General features: G+C 40.0%; 2 protein-coding genes across 3 annotated transcripts; one reads left to right on the forward strand and one right to left on the reverse strand.

Annotated features, from left to right (window-relative positions):
• The first annotated feature begins 2 nt into the window (after positions 1-2).
• orc3 (origin recognition complex, subunit 3) lies at positions 3-8,583 on the forward strand. 2 transcript variants are annotated; one of them, XM_048228321.1, is made up of 20 exons: positions 3-177; positions 323-374; positions 1,927-2,024; positions 2,758-2,902; positions 3,045-3,149; positions 3,932-4,095; positions 4,311-4,450; positions 4,585-4,744; positions 5,078-5,191; positions 5,473-5,606; positions 6,027-6,090; positions 6,201-6,317; positions 6,432-6,511; positions 6,593-6,726; positions 6,861-6,946; positions 7,026-7,123; positions 7,245-7,386; positions 7,466-7,582; positions 8,002-8,081; positions 8,316-8,583. In XM_048228321.1, exons 1-20 carry the CDS (start codon positions 154-156, stop codon positions 8,419-8,421), a joined length of 2,160 nt encoding a protein of 719 aa, XP_048084278.1. In that variant the 5' UTR covers positions 3-153; the 3' UTR covers positions 8,422-8,583. The 2 variants fall into 2 exon arrangements, with proteins under 2 accessions (XP_048084278.1, XP_048084279.1); XM_048228322.1 differs by having other exon boundaries at positions 1,930-2,024.
• Positions 8,481-11,310, reverse strand: akirin2 (akirin 2). Its single transcript, XM_048228323.1, has 5 exons — positions 10,629-11,310; positions 9,738-9,878; positions 9,491-9,640; positions 9,334-9,405; positions 8,481-9,244 (listed from the first exon to the last, which is right to left on the reverse strand). The coding sequence occupies exons 1-5, from the start codon at positions 10,798-10,800 to the stop codon at positions 9,234-9,236; spliced, it is 546 nt and encodes a 181-aa protein (XP_048084280.1). The 5' UTR covers positions 10,801-11,310; the 3' UTR covers positions 8,481-9,233.
• Positions 11,311-17,066: the final 5,756 nt, after the last annotated feature.

Below are 17,066 nucleotides of genomic sequence, written 5' to 3' on the forward strand. Positions count from 1 at the left end.
AAACATACAAGGAAGTAGTGCAACAATGTGAGATCCAGCTAACTCGTTGAAGTTTAGCTATCAGCTTGTTGCAATAAAGTATTCTGTTTACGTTTATGAGATAAGGAACAAAGCTATTTCGAATATTATCCAAATAACGGACATACGCTAGACATGGCCACATCATCTGTGTCGAAGGTAAGTTAAGGGAGTTTAGTCCGGAATTGAACGAGCTTGGTTTGAGCAAGCGTTGTGTAATTGAATGCAGATAGTGTGCAGGGCAATCTTTGAATATAGGCTAATAAAATAAACATATGTAATTACATATGTTGTCAATCCACAGGGATGTTTTGTTTTCAAGCCAAGTTCTAAGAAGAAGAAGATTTCTGGTGTTGGTGAGTAATATAAAACGTAGTTCATGCACTGAAGACCATTCCCTGAAGAGAATTATAGTTGACAGCAACGTACAGTTAGTTGAGACAACTTTCAACTCTGACAGCAAGATATTATCAAAGGTTGGTCAAAGTAACAGTGCTAGAAGTATAAAAAGTTAACAAGTCATGGGTACGTCTGTCGATCAAAACTATACTTCAAAATACAACCCCACTTTCCTACAAAGCTGGGACGCTGTGTAAAATGTAAATTAAAAACAGAATGTGACATTCTTTGTCTTCAAGTCAGGTAAATCCATAATTTGTTACAAAAAGGACATAGAAAAAAATATCTATAACTGACAACTTTGCTGTTTTATGAAAAACATATGCTTATTTTGAATTGAACAAAAACATATGCTTATTTTGAACCATATCTCAAAAACGTGGGGACAGGGGCATCCTAGAGACAGATGCCTCATATCTCAGAAGTAAAGATGCAGGCAATCATCACTCTGAAAAACTGTGAGGGCAAATAATGCAGCAACATAAGCATTCCTCAATGTAAAATTGTGACGAATTATGATTAAATTATAATTGAAATATTCAGAGAAATCTTGCATGTAGTGACAGGAATGAACAACAATATTGATGGCCGTGATCTTCAGGGGCTCAGATGGCACTGCATTAAAAACAGACCTGTTTCTCTAATGAAAGTCATTGCATGGGCTCAGGAAAACATTCAATAATCATCTATGTACACCGTTTGATGCTCCATCCACAAATGTTCGTTAAAAAGTTTACCATGCAAAGAGGAAACCATATTTAGACATGATCCAGACATGTAGCCATCTTATCTGGGCCCAAACTCCTGTAGACCAATCAAACTTTTGCATTATTTTTAAGAATCATGGATTCTGCTAGAATTCTGCATCCTCTGAGCTAAAGAGGAGAGGGACCATTCAAATTGTTATTAATTCACAGTTAAAAAGCCAGCATCGATGATGGCATTGGATGTACGTGCTTATGGCACGGGCGCATTCTGCACATACAACAACAGTATGGCTCCATAGTTAAGGAGTCCAAATCTGTCAAGTTTAGTGCATAGTGCATGCATAGAATAAAAAACATGATTAAGAAGCCTGTTGAGCTGCTTGAAATCCTATATCGGGCAAGAATGGAACATCTAGCTCTCAAAACTCCAGCAACTGGTCTACTCCGTTCCCAAATGTTAAAAGACTGATGTTAAAGGAAGAGGTGGTGCTAAACAATGGTAAGCATGCCTCTATCCCAACTTTGAAAACGTGTTTTTGTTGGCATCAAATTCAAAATGAGCATGTATTTTTCATAAAATGGTACAATTTGTTACTTTCAACATTTGATAAACAATCTATGTTCTTTTTTAAGTTAAGTATGGGTTTAAGTGATTTGCAGATGGTTACATTCATACTTTATTTACATTTTTGGGAATGGGGTTGTATAAACAAAGGTTATCTCTCTGATTCTGAAGTCTTGCCGAATTATTTGAAAAATACTGAAAAAACCCACTAACATTTGTACCACTTGTCTTTCCCAGAAGACTATTTCATTCAAGGTAGTGATGATGGAGAAACAGCAAAAATACGGTTCGGCATCTGTCAGAGGCTTTGGGACATGACGAAATCTGAGACTGAGGTAAGCATGACCCTGTCTTTCCACAGTTCCTAATCAAGAAGACTGTTCTCTCCACAGTCTATTGATTGTACTATGGCTAGAGTAGTATACATGTTTTTGTTCTTTTTATTCAGGTTTTGGATATTAAAATAAATTGTCCTATTGCACTTGTAACTGTGGACAAGTATTAATGGACAGTTAAGGCTGGCTGACAGGCTTAATTAGGTGGGTAGGTGTGAGATGGCTGTTGTTAAGTTTAGTTCAGTGCTGGCTCTGACACTCCTATTACAAGTCTATTATGAGTTATTTTGTTTTGCTGCTGTTCCTCATCAGCTTGGTGAAGTCCACAGTGCCTGTTTTATGCCAAATTTATTGGCAGTGCACAGAAGTGCCACAGTTGCCCACCCTGCTGATGAAGGGGTCTATTTCATCTCCATCTTTGGACAGTTATCAAGTCACTGTAATTAAATGATGTACATTTAGGGCTCTGATGTTCATAACAGGCCAAATCTAAGCTCGAAGCCAAAGTTAATTCAATGACTGTGTAAAACCTATTTGCTGAGATAATACCATCGGTGGGTAAGCTCACATGACGTGATATTTTACTTACTGGCTGACTTTGCCCATCATTAGCAATATGGCCCTGAATGTCTTATTTGCCTTTTGATTTAGTGGTGCTTTTGATAAAGCAATAGTATTTGACATGCAATAATAGATTGACATGTAACCAAATCCCAATGTCATGTCTCAACAGATGCTGCAAGATGAGCTAAACAAGAACATCTTGGATAGCCTGCTTGAGTTCATTAAAAAGTGTGCCTCAAACTTTCAGTCACAAGTGAATGACTGGGCCTCTATTATGAGAGCCAGTGAGATCCCTACAGCTGCCTTGGTGCTAGGTAAGGAAGGGGAAGTCGGTGATGTGGGCTTAAAGGACAGTTCTATATTTGTGTGTGTGTGTATGTTGCAGTAATCCTTACTATTATTAATAGGTTATTATTATTCATTCTAAAGCACAAATTTCTTTTTCTCCTTAATTAGGAGTGAATGTACCAGATCATGACATGACATTCCAAAGCCTTTCAGATCTCTTGCAGCAGTCTGTGACTCCGTTTGTGGTCTCTGTGCAAGCCAAAGAATGTGCAGGTGTGCTCTTGTTGCTACAAATGCTTTCTTTTTTATGCTTGTTATCAGTGTTTTTGCAAACAAGGCATCTGTTTCTCAGTATTACCTTGCTGAATGCGGGGAATGAGGGGCAGCCGTGGCCTACGGTTAGCACTTCAGACCTGTAACCGTAGGGTTGCCGGTTCGAACCCCGACCAGTAGGCACGGCTGAAGTGCCCTTGAGCAAGGCACCTAACCCCTCACTGCTCCCCGAGCGCCGCTGTTGATGCAGGCAGCTCACTGCGCCGGGATTAGTGTGTGCTTCACCTCACTGTGTGCTGTGTGTGTTTCACTAATTCACGGATTGGGATAAATGCAGAGACCAAATTTCCCTCACGGGATCAAAAGAGTATACTTATACTTATACTATACTTATAATGCTCATCTTAGGGCTTCCATCCAAAGTTTTAACCCAACTTTAATCATCAACTGTTTTGTCTCCAAGTGTACTGTCTCCTAATGTGACATGAATGTAAGCGTGCTTTGTGATCCATGTTGGGATTTAGAATGATGTTTCAGTGATTCAAGCATTTTCAAGCACCCAAATAATTATTTAAAAGCCAAACAAAAAGCCATTTGCTAAAAGCCAAATGGCCCTTGTAATATAATTGACGTGTGTAAGTCACTTTGGATAAAAGTGTCTGCTTATATGAATAAATGTAAATGTTGACTTGATGTTTCAGTGATTGGTGCATTTAAAAAACCCATCTCATTCTTTAAAAGCCAATGAAAAAGATATTTAGCCCTCCGATGCTTCTCTTTAGCTCTAAAGCACCTGATGCAGAAGGTGTTGGAGAGACTCATGGGAGTTGATGTCACCATGGATGATGATGAGGACAATGGAGGTCAGTGCAGTGCTCCTGTCCACCAGAAGAGGGTGCACTGCTCCCTCAGTTCACTCTGTGATTGGTACAGTTCGGTAACCAAGGTAAATGTTAAAGAGCTTCCCTTTTTGATGTTCACCCGCAAACATATCATATTTAGATTAAGTGGTTTTAAATAGAAATATTTAAAAGAAAAATACATCACCTATCTCTACACCACAGGACACACACAAACAATTATGTGATGTATGTTCAGATACGTTAAGTATTTAATTGAGTATCATGATAAATGTGTGTGTGTGTGTGTGTGTTTTTACAGAAATTTGCCGTTACATCTCCAGGCAAAAAACGTACTTCAGCAGCCAAATACATGCTATCTAAGCCACCTATAGTAGTCATTTTCAAAGACCTTGAAGCCTTCAGCCCTCGGGTGCTACAAGACTTCATTGTGATCTGCAGGTATTCAGGGACACAATAAAAACCAAACCCTCTAGCTCATTTACTCAAAGAGCTAGGATTGAAAATGAGTAAGACCTGAAGCTGAACCTCCTCCATTTCCTTTTTTTTTCCCCTCAAACTGTTTTGTTCTTCAGTCGCTACATCCAGAAACTTCCTTTGATGTTCATCTTTGGCATCGCCACGTCTCCCAGCACCATCCAGCACATGCTGCCCCACTCTGTGTCCTCTCTGCTCTGCATTGAGCTCTTTCAGTCTCTGTCCTGCACACAACACCTGGCCACAGTCATTGACAAGGTAAACATTGTTGGTAATTTTGTTCTCCCTTCTTTTTGTTTTGCAAAATGGCCGTGGACACTGACTGACTGACTTCATGCAGCTGTCCTTGGCAGGGGCGCTGTTAGATAATTCGGGCCTTATGACAGAATAATTCTGGGCCCGATCATATATAGTATTATTGGAGCCTGTTAGTGCTGGGCCCTAGAATCGTCCTACTGTTTTATATCTTATAGATTGATCAGATTATAGGGCACGGCCAACATGTGGGATACAGGAAATTAAGGATTTTTGACTGCATCATACCATCTGTGTTTTGTGTCTGATGTATTTTTTAAATGATTTCTATTTCAGCTTGTTCTGAATCCCCAGTTCCCCTTCAAGCTCACTGGCAAGGTATTGCAGGTGCTAGTGAGCATTTTTCTCTACCACGACTTCTCAGTCCGCAACTTCATTAAGGGCCTTCAGGTGAGTACTGTTTAAGAACGTAGTACAAAAGTTAACACAGGCTCACAAAGTACTTTTTGTTATACAATACATAGTTCAGATAGCTGGCATACTCAAAATCCCTTCACCATTATTGTTTTAGCTTTCTATTCTTTGCTGTAATGCATAGTCAATACACAGCTATACCCCTCGTTCTTGTAGTCCCTGAACAAAACAGATCAGCTATAATCTTTGTTGACCGTGGTTGTTTCTCGGTTGTAACCTAAAGTATGTTGTATCTGTGATGGCTGTGCCCTGCTCAGCTGGCCTTGGTCGAGCACTTCCACTCCCAGCCCCTCAGCAAGCTGTGTTGCTCTAAGAAGGAGGTGTTGGCCCATGCCCAGTCACTCAACCACCAGGATGTGGAGAGGGTCAGACAGCTGCCATCCTTTATGAGGTGCGTATGGACACTATTCAATATTAAGTCCTACAGAGGGATACTTCAGTGTTACTTTTAATTCTGTACGTGGTCAAAATAATAATAATTTCACTTTTTATTGGTGTGTTTTAATGTCATTCGTGATAATTTCAGTCAATACACCTAAAAAACATGAATGGGCAAACTACATGCCAAAAACATACACTTACAATGATGTTTCTGGTCAGAGACACACACATTTACAGTACATTATGTGTTGAACTAGTGGGTGCATTTTTGTTATTATTCAGTACTATAATTTAATAAACATTTATACCAAGAAGATTATTTTAAGATGAATTCCATGTCAGAATATTTTGTTTTCAGGACTTTTGTTTTGGTGAACAGCAGTATTCCTGTCACGTTGCTTTAACACAGGCACATATTTTTTCTTCTAAGGTATGTGGAAAATCAGGAGCCACAAAAGCAGGTTGAATTGCTGACCAACGATGAGTGTGTAAAGGTGACTGAATGCCTCTCTTTTAATAGCCTAGCTCTTTGTTGTTGTTCAGTTTGTGGATTGTTTTAAAACTGCTCAGAATATTGACCTTATTTGCTTTGGAATCATTTCAGGAAGTGTGTCAGACTTTGCTGAAAGCTCTCAGGAAGTATCACAAGAACTACTACCCCATTGTCAGATGTCTTCATACTTTGACATCCTCTTTACCCAAATACCCCTTGGGGAAACAGGTACTGTCAGGCTAAAAGAAAGGAGGGAAATAATTATGGCCCAGATAAATGTCTGTAAAACCAGTCAAGTTGATTTGCTGCATCACTCATATAGACTGGTACTGTTGTTTTCAGATCAGAGAGCTACACATATCCTGTTTGGAGAAGAATATTTGGGAGACTGAAGAATACAACTCTGCAATGCAGCTACTTAAGTAAGACATTGTAGTAATATAGGGTGTGATGAGACACAATGTGAATATTTCATAGAGGTGACTAATTTTGTCCTTTCTCAGATTGCTGGCCAAAGATGAGCTTGTTACAGTTTTGCAGAAGTGTGAGGTCATTCTGAGTTCCAGCAAGTCAAAGAAAATGAAGGCTGCACTTGGACAGCTTCAGAACTACTTGGCAAAGTTCGATCAACTTGACAGTATGTTTACATTGGTTTCAAGTACATTGACTGTTTGCCGTTCATAATCTTCAATTGTATACAGCTGTCAACAATTTGCAACGCATCAGAAACATCGGTCAAGCAACAGTTTACATTTATCATGTGTCTGTTAGATCTATCGGCAGAGGAGCTTATCCAAGAGGCTGTTTCACCAGAAAAGGATCTTCATAAAAAAACAGACCTTTTCCAGCTTCAGAAGGTAAGTCAAAATGCATATTATGGTAGCAATCGGTGTCAGCCTTTTTACATGAGACTCCTCATGTTCTGTATTTCATCAGACTCTTCTAGAGATGAAGGAATCCAGAAGAACCAAGAAGATGACTCCTTTTGAGGTGCTCCGAAATCAAATTCTGGAATTTTTTGACAGTCTTGTAAGGTAGGGAGAATACATACATCTGCCATACTGTGCCAAGCAAGACCATTTAAGAATTGCAGTAAAGCTATTTGCAAGATTATATTCTTGTGATACAATGGATTTATATTATATGCATTTATAGAGTGCACCTGGTTCCACCTGAGACACAGCCGTTGAATGAGGTTTGCTATTATGGTTCCTCTGGGGTCCTACGGAGACATCTCAATGCCACCCCTCGTACCTCCATTCAGACTGCCCTCAGTCATCCCTACTACTACCTACAGGTAAACCAAGCATATGCATGTGTGCCAACTGTAGGTCTTTGTACCGACAGTTAGTTCATGGGAATGTGTTCTTGTACAGCATGAAGGTCTGAAGACGGAGAGTGGGACAGTCTCAAACGCAGCTCCAGACATCTGCATTGTATACAAACTCCACCTTGAGTGTGGGAGACTAATTAACCTTTTTGACTGGCTGGAGGTAGGTTTGATCCAAAACTTTAACAATCCTCTATTCAAGTGTTGACATGCCTTAATTACTCTAAACAGGGTTCCCACTCAAATGTAAAATTCCATGACTTTTCCTGACAAAAAAATCCATGACTTACTATGAAATGACTAGTACAATATACCAACCAATGATTGGTATTTTAGAGTGGGAGAATAAATGGGCATTGAATAAACAAAGTTGGGCTACTCAAGCAAGCAGTTAAGCCTAATAACCAGATATACACCAATTCGGCATGGAAATATATTTGTATTAATGTATTATAAATACATTATAAATATATTAAATTCTGCAATGACTTTTAAAAATGTCATATTTCAGAAATTCCATGATCTGTGGGAACCTTGTCCCTGACATGTCAGAAAAGTAATTCATGTTTTTTCTCCTCAAAGGCTTACTCCACAGTTGTCAGTGCAGCAGAGGGTAAAGATCCTGATTCTAGTGACTACGGCAAAGTGAATGAACTAAAGCAGTATCCTTACTTTAACTATGCAGTGTTTTATTATCTTAAGCCATATTTCATTAATAGATAAGAATTGTATTACTATTTCAAAGTGTATGGCCTGATTCTCAGATCTGTAGTCATGACAGGTCAGTTTTACTGCTAAACACCATCTTAGTAATGTTCTGGCCCATTTACTTTAGTGACTGAAAAAAGTTCAGGCATGCCTTCTACCAGTGATGTTCCTTAATCGCTTGTTTCAAGTGCTCGATTCATCCAAGCAGTATCAGAACTCGAGTTCTTGGGATTTGTGAAGTCCACCAAGCAGAAAACCGACCATGTTGCACGACTGACCTGGGGAGGCTGCTGAGCTGCTCTGCAGTGCCATTTGTGTCAGAGGAGTCGAGGCAAATAATGACAAGTGCTGGGTTGAAGTCTGTATTAAAAAGTTTTATTGTTTACATTTCAACTATGTAAGCAGGAAAAAAAATGAACAGGATAAAGATCAAAATAAATATGAGATGGTATTGTGTGATTTGGTGATGTTTTCTAGTAGTTGCTTATGTGTTACAGTACAACATATTTAAGGCTCACACTACCCAAAACAGCAATCCTCAATCTTCACTGCTGTTACTTATAAGTGAGACTTTCCAATATTGAGAGAGCAACCACGGGATTGAACCAAAACTGGCCCACACAATACTTGTTTCTATGTTACAAACTATGTATTGCCCTTTATTTGAAAAAACACTGACCTGGGATACCTTTCACTTTCTGACCACATCAACCTGTATTCATTAAAAATGGCTGATCAGTAAATGTTACATGGCATTCTGAATAACTTTGATATACAAGTAACAAAAATAATATAAAACACAAAGGATGTGGAATGCCAAGACTAAATAAAATCTGAGAAAAAGGCTTACAGCAAGTGATAGGTAGGCCACTGGTAGAAAAATCAGGAAGGGTCAAAAACATAGCTTTACACCAAGAGGCACCTAAATGCTTAGGAGAGGGTGTATACCACTGACTGAAGCTTTTAAGTAGCCTTTGCCAACAAGTGAAATATGGCACTTTTTATTTGCAATCAAACACAGTCTCTGGCATTGACGTCATCAGAGAATAATTCAAATCAGTCACAGCAGTACATCAGCTTGTGTCCTAGTGGTGGATGGGTCTTTCTCAGGAAACATCTAAGGAGAGAGAACGAAGTGTTACAGCCTAATGCAAACCGACTCTTGCCTACTCATGCAACTGTGGTGTTCAAAAATGAGGTACTTACAACTAGCGGGTTGCTCTTCAAAGCGTCGCATTAACTGATCATGAGTGAACTTCACGAAGGTATCATATTGTTCTGCAAAACAAAATTCGTCCTTTTATATTGGTGCACCAAAATGATACTTATCATAAATGCACCACCTTTACACTAGAATACTCACCCGCCAGTTTGGAAGTCATCATCTCCTCGTACTCTTCACGAACTTTTTCCTCCCGCTCCTTAATAAGACGCTCACAGATCATGCCCACTTGCCTGAGGGTGAACAGCGGCTGCTCTTTCCTCGATGGGGAGACCGAACCTGAGGATGCGCCTAAAAAACAAAACAGTATTCTAACTACTGTGCACTTGTTCATCAACAAGGGCAACAAGTTAAACAGCTCGATAATACGACGATAAACCATCCATACCTTGAAGACTGCAGCCATTTAAGATGGACATGCCAGGCTGCGACTCAGGTGAAAGGCCATCCGTCGGTTGAAAACTACCGTCAAAATGCTTCCTTTTCTGCATCCTCTTGTACTCTTGCTTAATGTTATGAAGAATTTGCTCTGTGTGTATAAACAAAGGGGTTATTTAAGAGATCCACAAATACCTGCGCCGATTCCAATCACAAAATGAATTAGCCGGACGAATTACCAAGAGCTACATGTCATTCTTACAATTAACGTTACTATTAGTCATAATCTTTAGCACCGTATACGCCTCATCGGTTATTACATACAATAACCTATAAAAAGCAACATCAGGTTATGAAATCCGTCACTTTAAATAACTGGCCATGAGAGCCAAAAGCCAAAGAATGTCTTCAAGTTACTTGCAGGCTTTAACAGCTAAGTTAGGCCAACTTGGACAAACGTAATATATCTGATTAACCTTAGACAATGGACATACCTACACAGACATATCATTTGATAGCGGTTGTAACCCTAAAGTAATCCTACATTAACTTGGAAGATACAAATTAACAATTAACGTGCGTAAACTACGTTAACGTTACCTAAAGTCAGCTAATGAGGTAACGTTAAATAAGGAAGCTAACGTTAGTTGAGGCCCTGTCTCTACGCTTAACACAAATGTGGTTTGCTATGATAACGTAGTTAGAGCTAGACATGCAGAGGTAATTGGAACACCAGTTGGCAACATTGTAGTCGTCAATTTTGTGTTTTTGATACACTTTAACTACTAATCATTGAGGGTAACGACCCGACTAGATAACGCAAAGTAGGTTAACTGAAACACAACCACACCAGAGCATTAACGTTAGCAAGCTATGCTAACTTAGTTGACTAGCTACCAACCTGTTGTAAGTTTAGAGGAGACTTCTCCGAATGGAGAGGGTTCATTTCGAAGGTATTTCCTCGGTGAAGACGACGATGGTGATACTGGAATACACCTCCTCCTTTTAGGTGATGTGGGATTCATCAGAGGATCGAAATCCATTGTCCTTTTCAGAGTAGCTCCACACGCCATAACGTTGGTTAGCTAGCTAGCACAGGCCCAAGAGCACTAAAAAGCAAAAACGCCTTGCGTAGCAGCTAGTTGTTCCTTCCCCAATAAAATCTACGTTACGAGATGATTGAGTCCATCCAGTTAGAAACTATTTATTCACACCACCAAGTTTTCCCAGATTGTCGGGCCTTGGCTAGCGTGTTGTGAGATGGCCAAACGACTAACGTGTTCGAATGCCAACTTCACACAGTAACCTGCCTCGCTAGCTACCGTTAACTAAGATAATGCAATATAGCCAACGTTAACGTTAGCTTACGAAAACTCCTCTTAATCCCAAGAAAATAACAGAAGGCGGTCAAGGTACTTCCACCTGTATTGTCCCCTACTTTTCTTCCCTAACGAATCTCCTGGCGATCGACCTTTTTATCGATCTAGCAGCCGATGGTGATAAGCCGACGAAGATTTTTAGAGAACAATTTTTGTTTTGGACGTCAACATAGCTCCACCGTTTCCTGCGTTTTGATGACGTAAATTTGAACTGATGGGCATGCGCAATTCATTTTTTCTGGTAATTGTAGTCCGGCTGGGTCCTCCACGATTAGTCAGAGACTAGTCATTTGGACTACTGCATTTGGAAATGGCTTTAATTATGGCTAGTCTGGCGTTGAAAACTTAATATCTACGAGATTCGTTGTCCTCCACAAGGTTAATTTACCATTAGATCTGACCATTAATTAGGCTGCCAAATACCAACCATAACTGGGCTATACTACTTTTTTTTTTTTTACTATCCTGGCTTGCAGTTTCATTTTTACCTACCACTGGATGACAGTTTTTGGCATATATCTATCGCTTTGGCATTACTGACGAAGCTTTAAAAACATAATTTGTGTTATTGTTGGCATAAGGTCAATACATTTTCAGGTCAATTTGTGGTCTATGCTCCATAGGCCTTTAGGGCCTTCTCAGGGATGGGCAGTATTTCTGACACATATTACTAAAATAAAATAGTATTTTGTCATTTGTATTTTATTGATTTGAAGAAAATGGGTTTGTATTTTTATATCCTCTAAATACTGAAGAATGCGTTCAGTGATGATATAAAAGTGCAAAATGATACAAGCAACCAGGGTAGGAATTTCACGGCGGCCACGACGGCGTAGCCCCTTGCGTTGGCCGTGAGGCCCCTTTGAAAATCAGAGGTTTTCCAGTTTTGAATTTGCAGTAAAGTTCGACATACATGGATGTCTCCAAATTTGGGCTTTAAGTTTTACAATGTGTTTAAATTGTTACACATGATTTCATAACGGGCCAAATACAAAATAAATGTTACAAATATCGCCTATATATTGATAAATCAGAGGACAGCTGACTAAGAGTTTGTAAAAGTAGCCTTAATGATCACAAAATGCTAAGCATGCATCTAGGCTATTAGCTGAGCTGTGCTTAAATTGTTCAATACATGATTTCATAACAGGCCAAATATAAAATAAATGTTACAAATATCGCCTATATATTGATAAATCAGAGGACAGCTGACTAAGAGTTTGTAAAAGTAGCCTTAATGATCACAAAATGCTAAGCATGCATCTAGGCTATTAGCTGAGCTGTGCTTAAATTGTTCAATACATGATTTCATAACAGGCCAAATATAAAATAAATGTTATATATAGCCTAGATATCTGTAAATATTAGATAGTAAGATGATTTACAGTTCTATGTAATATGTCATGTTTTCATTTCATGTTTTTGTAATGTTTCATACAGTGATGCAGGTCTACTGCAGTGAATAGGCTAAATACAACTTTGATAATTTGTATAGCCTACTATTAATAGTTAACTTTGGCCTTGGTGCCCCCCACCAAATATGCCCAACTGAAGGCCAAGTGGCCTTGCCCCCAGAATGGTGAAATTCCAAGCCTGCATGCAACATCTTATTAGTATCGACTCAAGCTAGGTTCACACTACCAGGCTAAATCCAATACAAGTCTGATGTTTTGCAATGCAACTTGTAGGCCTAGTCTGAAAAGTTATACAAGTTCATGCGACAATCCGCAATTCGGTGGACTTAACAGCGACCGTTTGTTGCTCCGTGAGATTGCAGCTCTTCACCGTTAACGTTAGTCTGCAGTTGGCATGGCAGCTCGCAGGTCAGCAACAGCTCGGCGGCCACGGCAGATCTTTCGCAGAGTAGCCTAGGACCGTCCAGCTGTCCCGAGAGATCCCCTCCACCAGACAGTGAAGTGCTGCACCGCTCACGGATAGATGGAAGGATGTCCGATGCCAAGCTAGGGCAAAAGCTAGCCATAGCAAGCTCCCAATGGACAAATATCAACGACATCAGCTGACTTAGAAGCAGTAAAAAGGACTAAGAATAACACGAAAACTATCAAAAATAGCGTAAATAAATAGGGAAAACATTTAACTAGACAAACCAATGCAAAAAATAAACATGACATCACATAAAATTACGAACATTACAGAAAAAGTGTTTTATGTTTAAAGTGTTTAAAGAGTGTTGAAGGACTGTGCAGAAGAGCTGAAGGATGTTTTTACAGACATTTTCAACACTTCTCTGGAGCAAGCAGTCATCCCATCACTTTTCAAAACTGCCACCATCATACCCGTGCCAAAGAAATCATCACCATCATGCTTCAATGACTACCGTCCTGTAGCACTCACGCCCATAATCATGAAGTGCTTCGAACGGCTAGTCATGTCACACATCAAAGCCACCCTACCCCCCACCCTGGACCCCTTCCAGTTTGCATACCGAGCCAAACGATCCACGGAGGATGCAATCTGCTCTGCCCTCCATCCAGCCCTCACCCACTTAGACAATAAAGACTCATGTGAGAATGCTGTTCATAGACTTCAGTTCAGCATTCAATACCATAATACCACAACAACTCATCAGCAAACTGGACAAGCTAGGATTCAGTACCTCCCTCTGCAACTGGCTGCTGGACTTCCTGTTGCAGAGACCACAAGCAGTACGTGTCGGGGACAACACCTCAAGCACTCTGACCCTGAGCACGGGGGCCCCTCAAGGGTGTGTGCTCAGCCCCCTGCTCTTCACACTGCTAACACATGACTGTACAACCACTCACAGCTCCAACCATCTGGTGAAGTTTGTGGACGACATAACACTGGTGGGCCTCATCACTAAGGGCTTATGAGGCTCACTACAGAGAAGAAGTAGACCTGCTGGCTAAATGGTGCAAAGACAACAACCTCCTGCTAAATGTCAGCAAGACCAAGGAGATTGTTGTCAACTTTCAGAGAGGCCACAAACAACTGCCACCACTGTCCATCGACGGAGATGCTGTGGAGAGAGTGAGCAGCACAAAATTTCTGGGGGTGCACATCAGCGACGACCTCTCCTGGACCACCAACACAGCATCACTGGCTTAAGAAAGCCCAGCAGCGCCTCTACTTCTTGCGCAAATTGAAGAAGGCAAGTGCCACGCCTCCCGTCATGACTACATTCTACAGAGGGACCATCGAGAGCATCGTCTCCAGCAGCATCACAGTGTGGGGGAAGCTGCACAGATCAGAACAGGAAGACCCTCCAGCACTGTTAACACAGCTAAGAGGATCATTGGCAAGCAATGCAAGCAATCAGGATGCTGAACACTCTACCCACTCTCCCATCACTGACAGCCCCCACCCACCAGCCAGCCAGGAACCTAGGAAACTAGGATCCTGTCTACCCCCAACACCGCCCTGTGGAACTGCACTGTGACTCAGTGGGCAGCCCTAACGTGTTGCTGCTTCACATCAAGCCTGATATACTTGAAATTACTGCATACTGCATATCAATGTAAAATATACAGGTCACACAAGCACAAGTTTAAGTTTAAACTTGTCATGTAACTGTTAAGACTATATAAATATACAACACAACTACCTCTATATATATATATATATGTCCTATATTTCTATTTTGATACATCCATGTTCTATATTTCAGTCAGCACTTTAATTTAATGTTTATTGTCTATGGCTATGTCTATAGTATGTCTATGTCTGTATTTAAAGTATGTCTATGTCTGCATGGGAAAGTAAGAAACGAAATTTCAATTCTTTGTATGACCAGTGCATGTAAAGAAATTGACAATAAAAGCCGACTTGACTTGACTTGAAAAACAAACAAAAACATGATGCCAGACGGAGCGGCGTGTCTCGCCAGCGTCCCCGTAACCTAGCAACTCAAGTCAGTCAGTTGGGTTCAGTGTGTGTTTGTTTGTTGTTGTGTGCATGCGGGTCAGTTCAGTATAGCCTATATCACCAGTCCTCACTGGCGTAGAAATCTAATATTGGCCACATTATATTATAATATTGGCACCTCTGCTGAAGATGACGAAAAACCTGTATAAAAAATAATCTGTTGGTGATTTATTGTAATCTCACAATGAAAAAAAAAATAGGAAAGATCCAATCTTGAAGGGAAAATCTCATAAAGAAATAAATATTTGTAGCAAGAACACGTTGCTCACAATTATTGGCACCCCTGCTTGTAATACCTTCTTAAACCTCCCTTTGTCAATAAAACAGCTTGTAATATTCTCCTACACCCCATAAAGTTGGAGAATACAAAGCAAGGGATTTAAGACCGTTCGTCTTTACAAAATCTCCCCAGATCGTCCAGATTCCTAGGTCCACACTTGTACATTCTCCACTTCACTGCTTTTCTATGGAGTTTATCAGGGGACTGATGGCAATGTCTGAAGCTTGATTTTGTGTTCAGCAAACCATATTTGTTTAGATCTGGGTGTTTGTTTTGGTTCATTGACCTGATGAATGATCCAATCATGACCAACTTTTAGGCAGAGATTGACAGATTTCCTTTGAAAATGTTTAGGTTTTTCTTGGTGTTCATGATACCATGCACCTATTAGGTTCTCAAGGCCTTTGGGAATAAAAACAGCCCCACAATACCACAGCCCCTCCACCATAATTCCCATTAGGCATGGGGTTCTTTTCAGTATAGACATTCTTCTATGTATGCCAAACACACCTAGGTTTACATTGGTAATAAATGACGAGACAGGCTTTTACCTGACATGCCCCCTAAATAAGCTAGGTCACTTTTGAAGATTTTTTTGGGGAGACTTGGAGACCCCAAGATGCATCTTTGTCTGTAACTCTCCAACAGTGGTTCTTATGGATTTTCCCCCCATACCATCCTCCATACTGTACGTGGAGCAAGAAAATCATGGGTCTTTGTCCAAGCATGTTTGTCACATTTCCAGATGATTAGAATCTTTTAATCATTGTTTTAACTATAAATAGGCATTTTCAACAAAGTACCTAGTTTTAATAGACATTCTCTGATTTACACATGTCAACACACTTTCTTTTTATTTAAATTTAGTGTATTCTCTTGTCTTTCCCATGTTGAAAAATGACTAGAGGATTTAGCCTCTGTGTAAGTTCTGAAAGTGTGTGCTTCACCTCACTGTGTGTTCACTTTGTGCCGAGTGTGTTTCACTAATTCACGAACGCAGAGACCAAATTTCCCTCACGGGATCAAAAGAGTATTACGATAATTGTTTTTCCGGATCATTCCGGATTCTGAGGGACCACTTATTTACTTTAGACTGCAGTTTATTCCCACAATCAGACCTGTTTTCTTTTCACCCCTGATTGGGCACAAAGTTTAAAACCCTGCAATTGTTTTTAGCAGGAGATGAATCAAATAAAGAAAGTTGAGCATTAACAGGACATATATCTAATTAAAGAATCACATTAACATTTTGGGAATTTAGTTCACTGATTCTTGAGATAAGGGAAAGAACATGTCCCCCATCTTGAAGATCTAGTTTTGCGGTAAAAATTGAGAAATTAATAATAATAATAATTATAATAAATATAGCTGCAAACAACAATGAGGGGGCCAAGCTGTTGTGCAGGGGTTGTCATGGCAATGCAATGTTGTTACATTATACACAGAGACCATTTCTATTAGATTAGGTGGTGGGGTGGCAAATACTGCCCTACAAAGCCAAAAGGCAGTAACTGACCAGAGTGTCAAACTGAGAAAAATGACTTTAAAGTTGTTTGATTTGTCTACACAAATGTATTATAGGTAGAGCAATGAAAATCTGGTGACTTGTTGCCCTGATGAAGAAAATCTTGTGCTCAAAGTTGACCGTTGACCGTTATTTGTCAGATACTGTACTCTGCCTTTGTATTATGTATTAAAAAATAAGGAGTCGTGCAAAGGCAAAAGGCAGTAACTGACATATATGCTTACCACCATATAGATCATTGAACACCTTCTA

Source organism: Alosa alosa, chromosome 19, assembly GCF_017589495.1.
Source record: "Alosa alosa isolate M-15738 ecotype Scorff River chromosome 19, AALO_Geno_1.1, whole genome shotgun sequence".
Taxonomy (NCBI): domain Eukaryota; kingdom Metazoa; phylum Chordata; class Actinopteri; order Clupeiformes; family Clupeidae; genus Alosa; species Alosa alosa.

What these genes read in the sequence shown, in the direction of transcription:
- akirin2 (XM_048228323.1), bottom strand. Translation starts at nt 10,800, where the DNA reads ATGGCGTGTGGAGCTACTCTGAAAAGGACAATGGATTTCGATCCTCTG. An exon ending in AAATGGCTGCAGTCTTCAAG is followed by an intron (nt 9,641 to 9,737) that starts GTATGGATGGTT and finishes TTTGTTTTTTAG; the next exon opens with GCGCATCCTCAGGTTCGGTC. An exon ending in GATGACTTCCAAACTGGCGG is followed by an intron (nt 9,406 to 9,490) that starts GTGAGTATTCTA and finishes TTTGTTTTGCAG; the next exon opens with AACAATATGATACCTTCGTG.
- orc3 (XM_048228321.1), top strand. Translation starts at nt 154, where the DNA reads ATGGCCACATCATCTGTGTCGAAG. An exon ending in GGTACAGTTCGGTAACCAAG is followed by an intron (nt 4,096 to 4,310) that starts GTAAATGTTAAA and finishes GTGTTTTTACAG; the next exon opens with AAATTTGCCGTTACATCTCC. An exon ending in ATCCCTACTACTACCTACAG is followed by an intron (nt 7,387 to 7,465) that starts GTAAACCAAGCA and finishes GTTCTTGTACAG; the next exon opens with CATGAAGGTCTGAAGACGGA.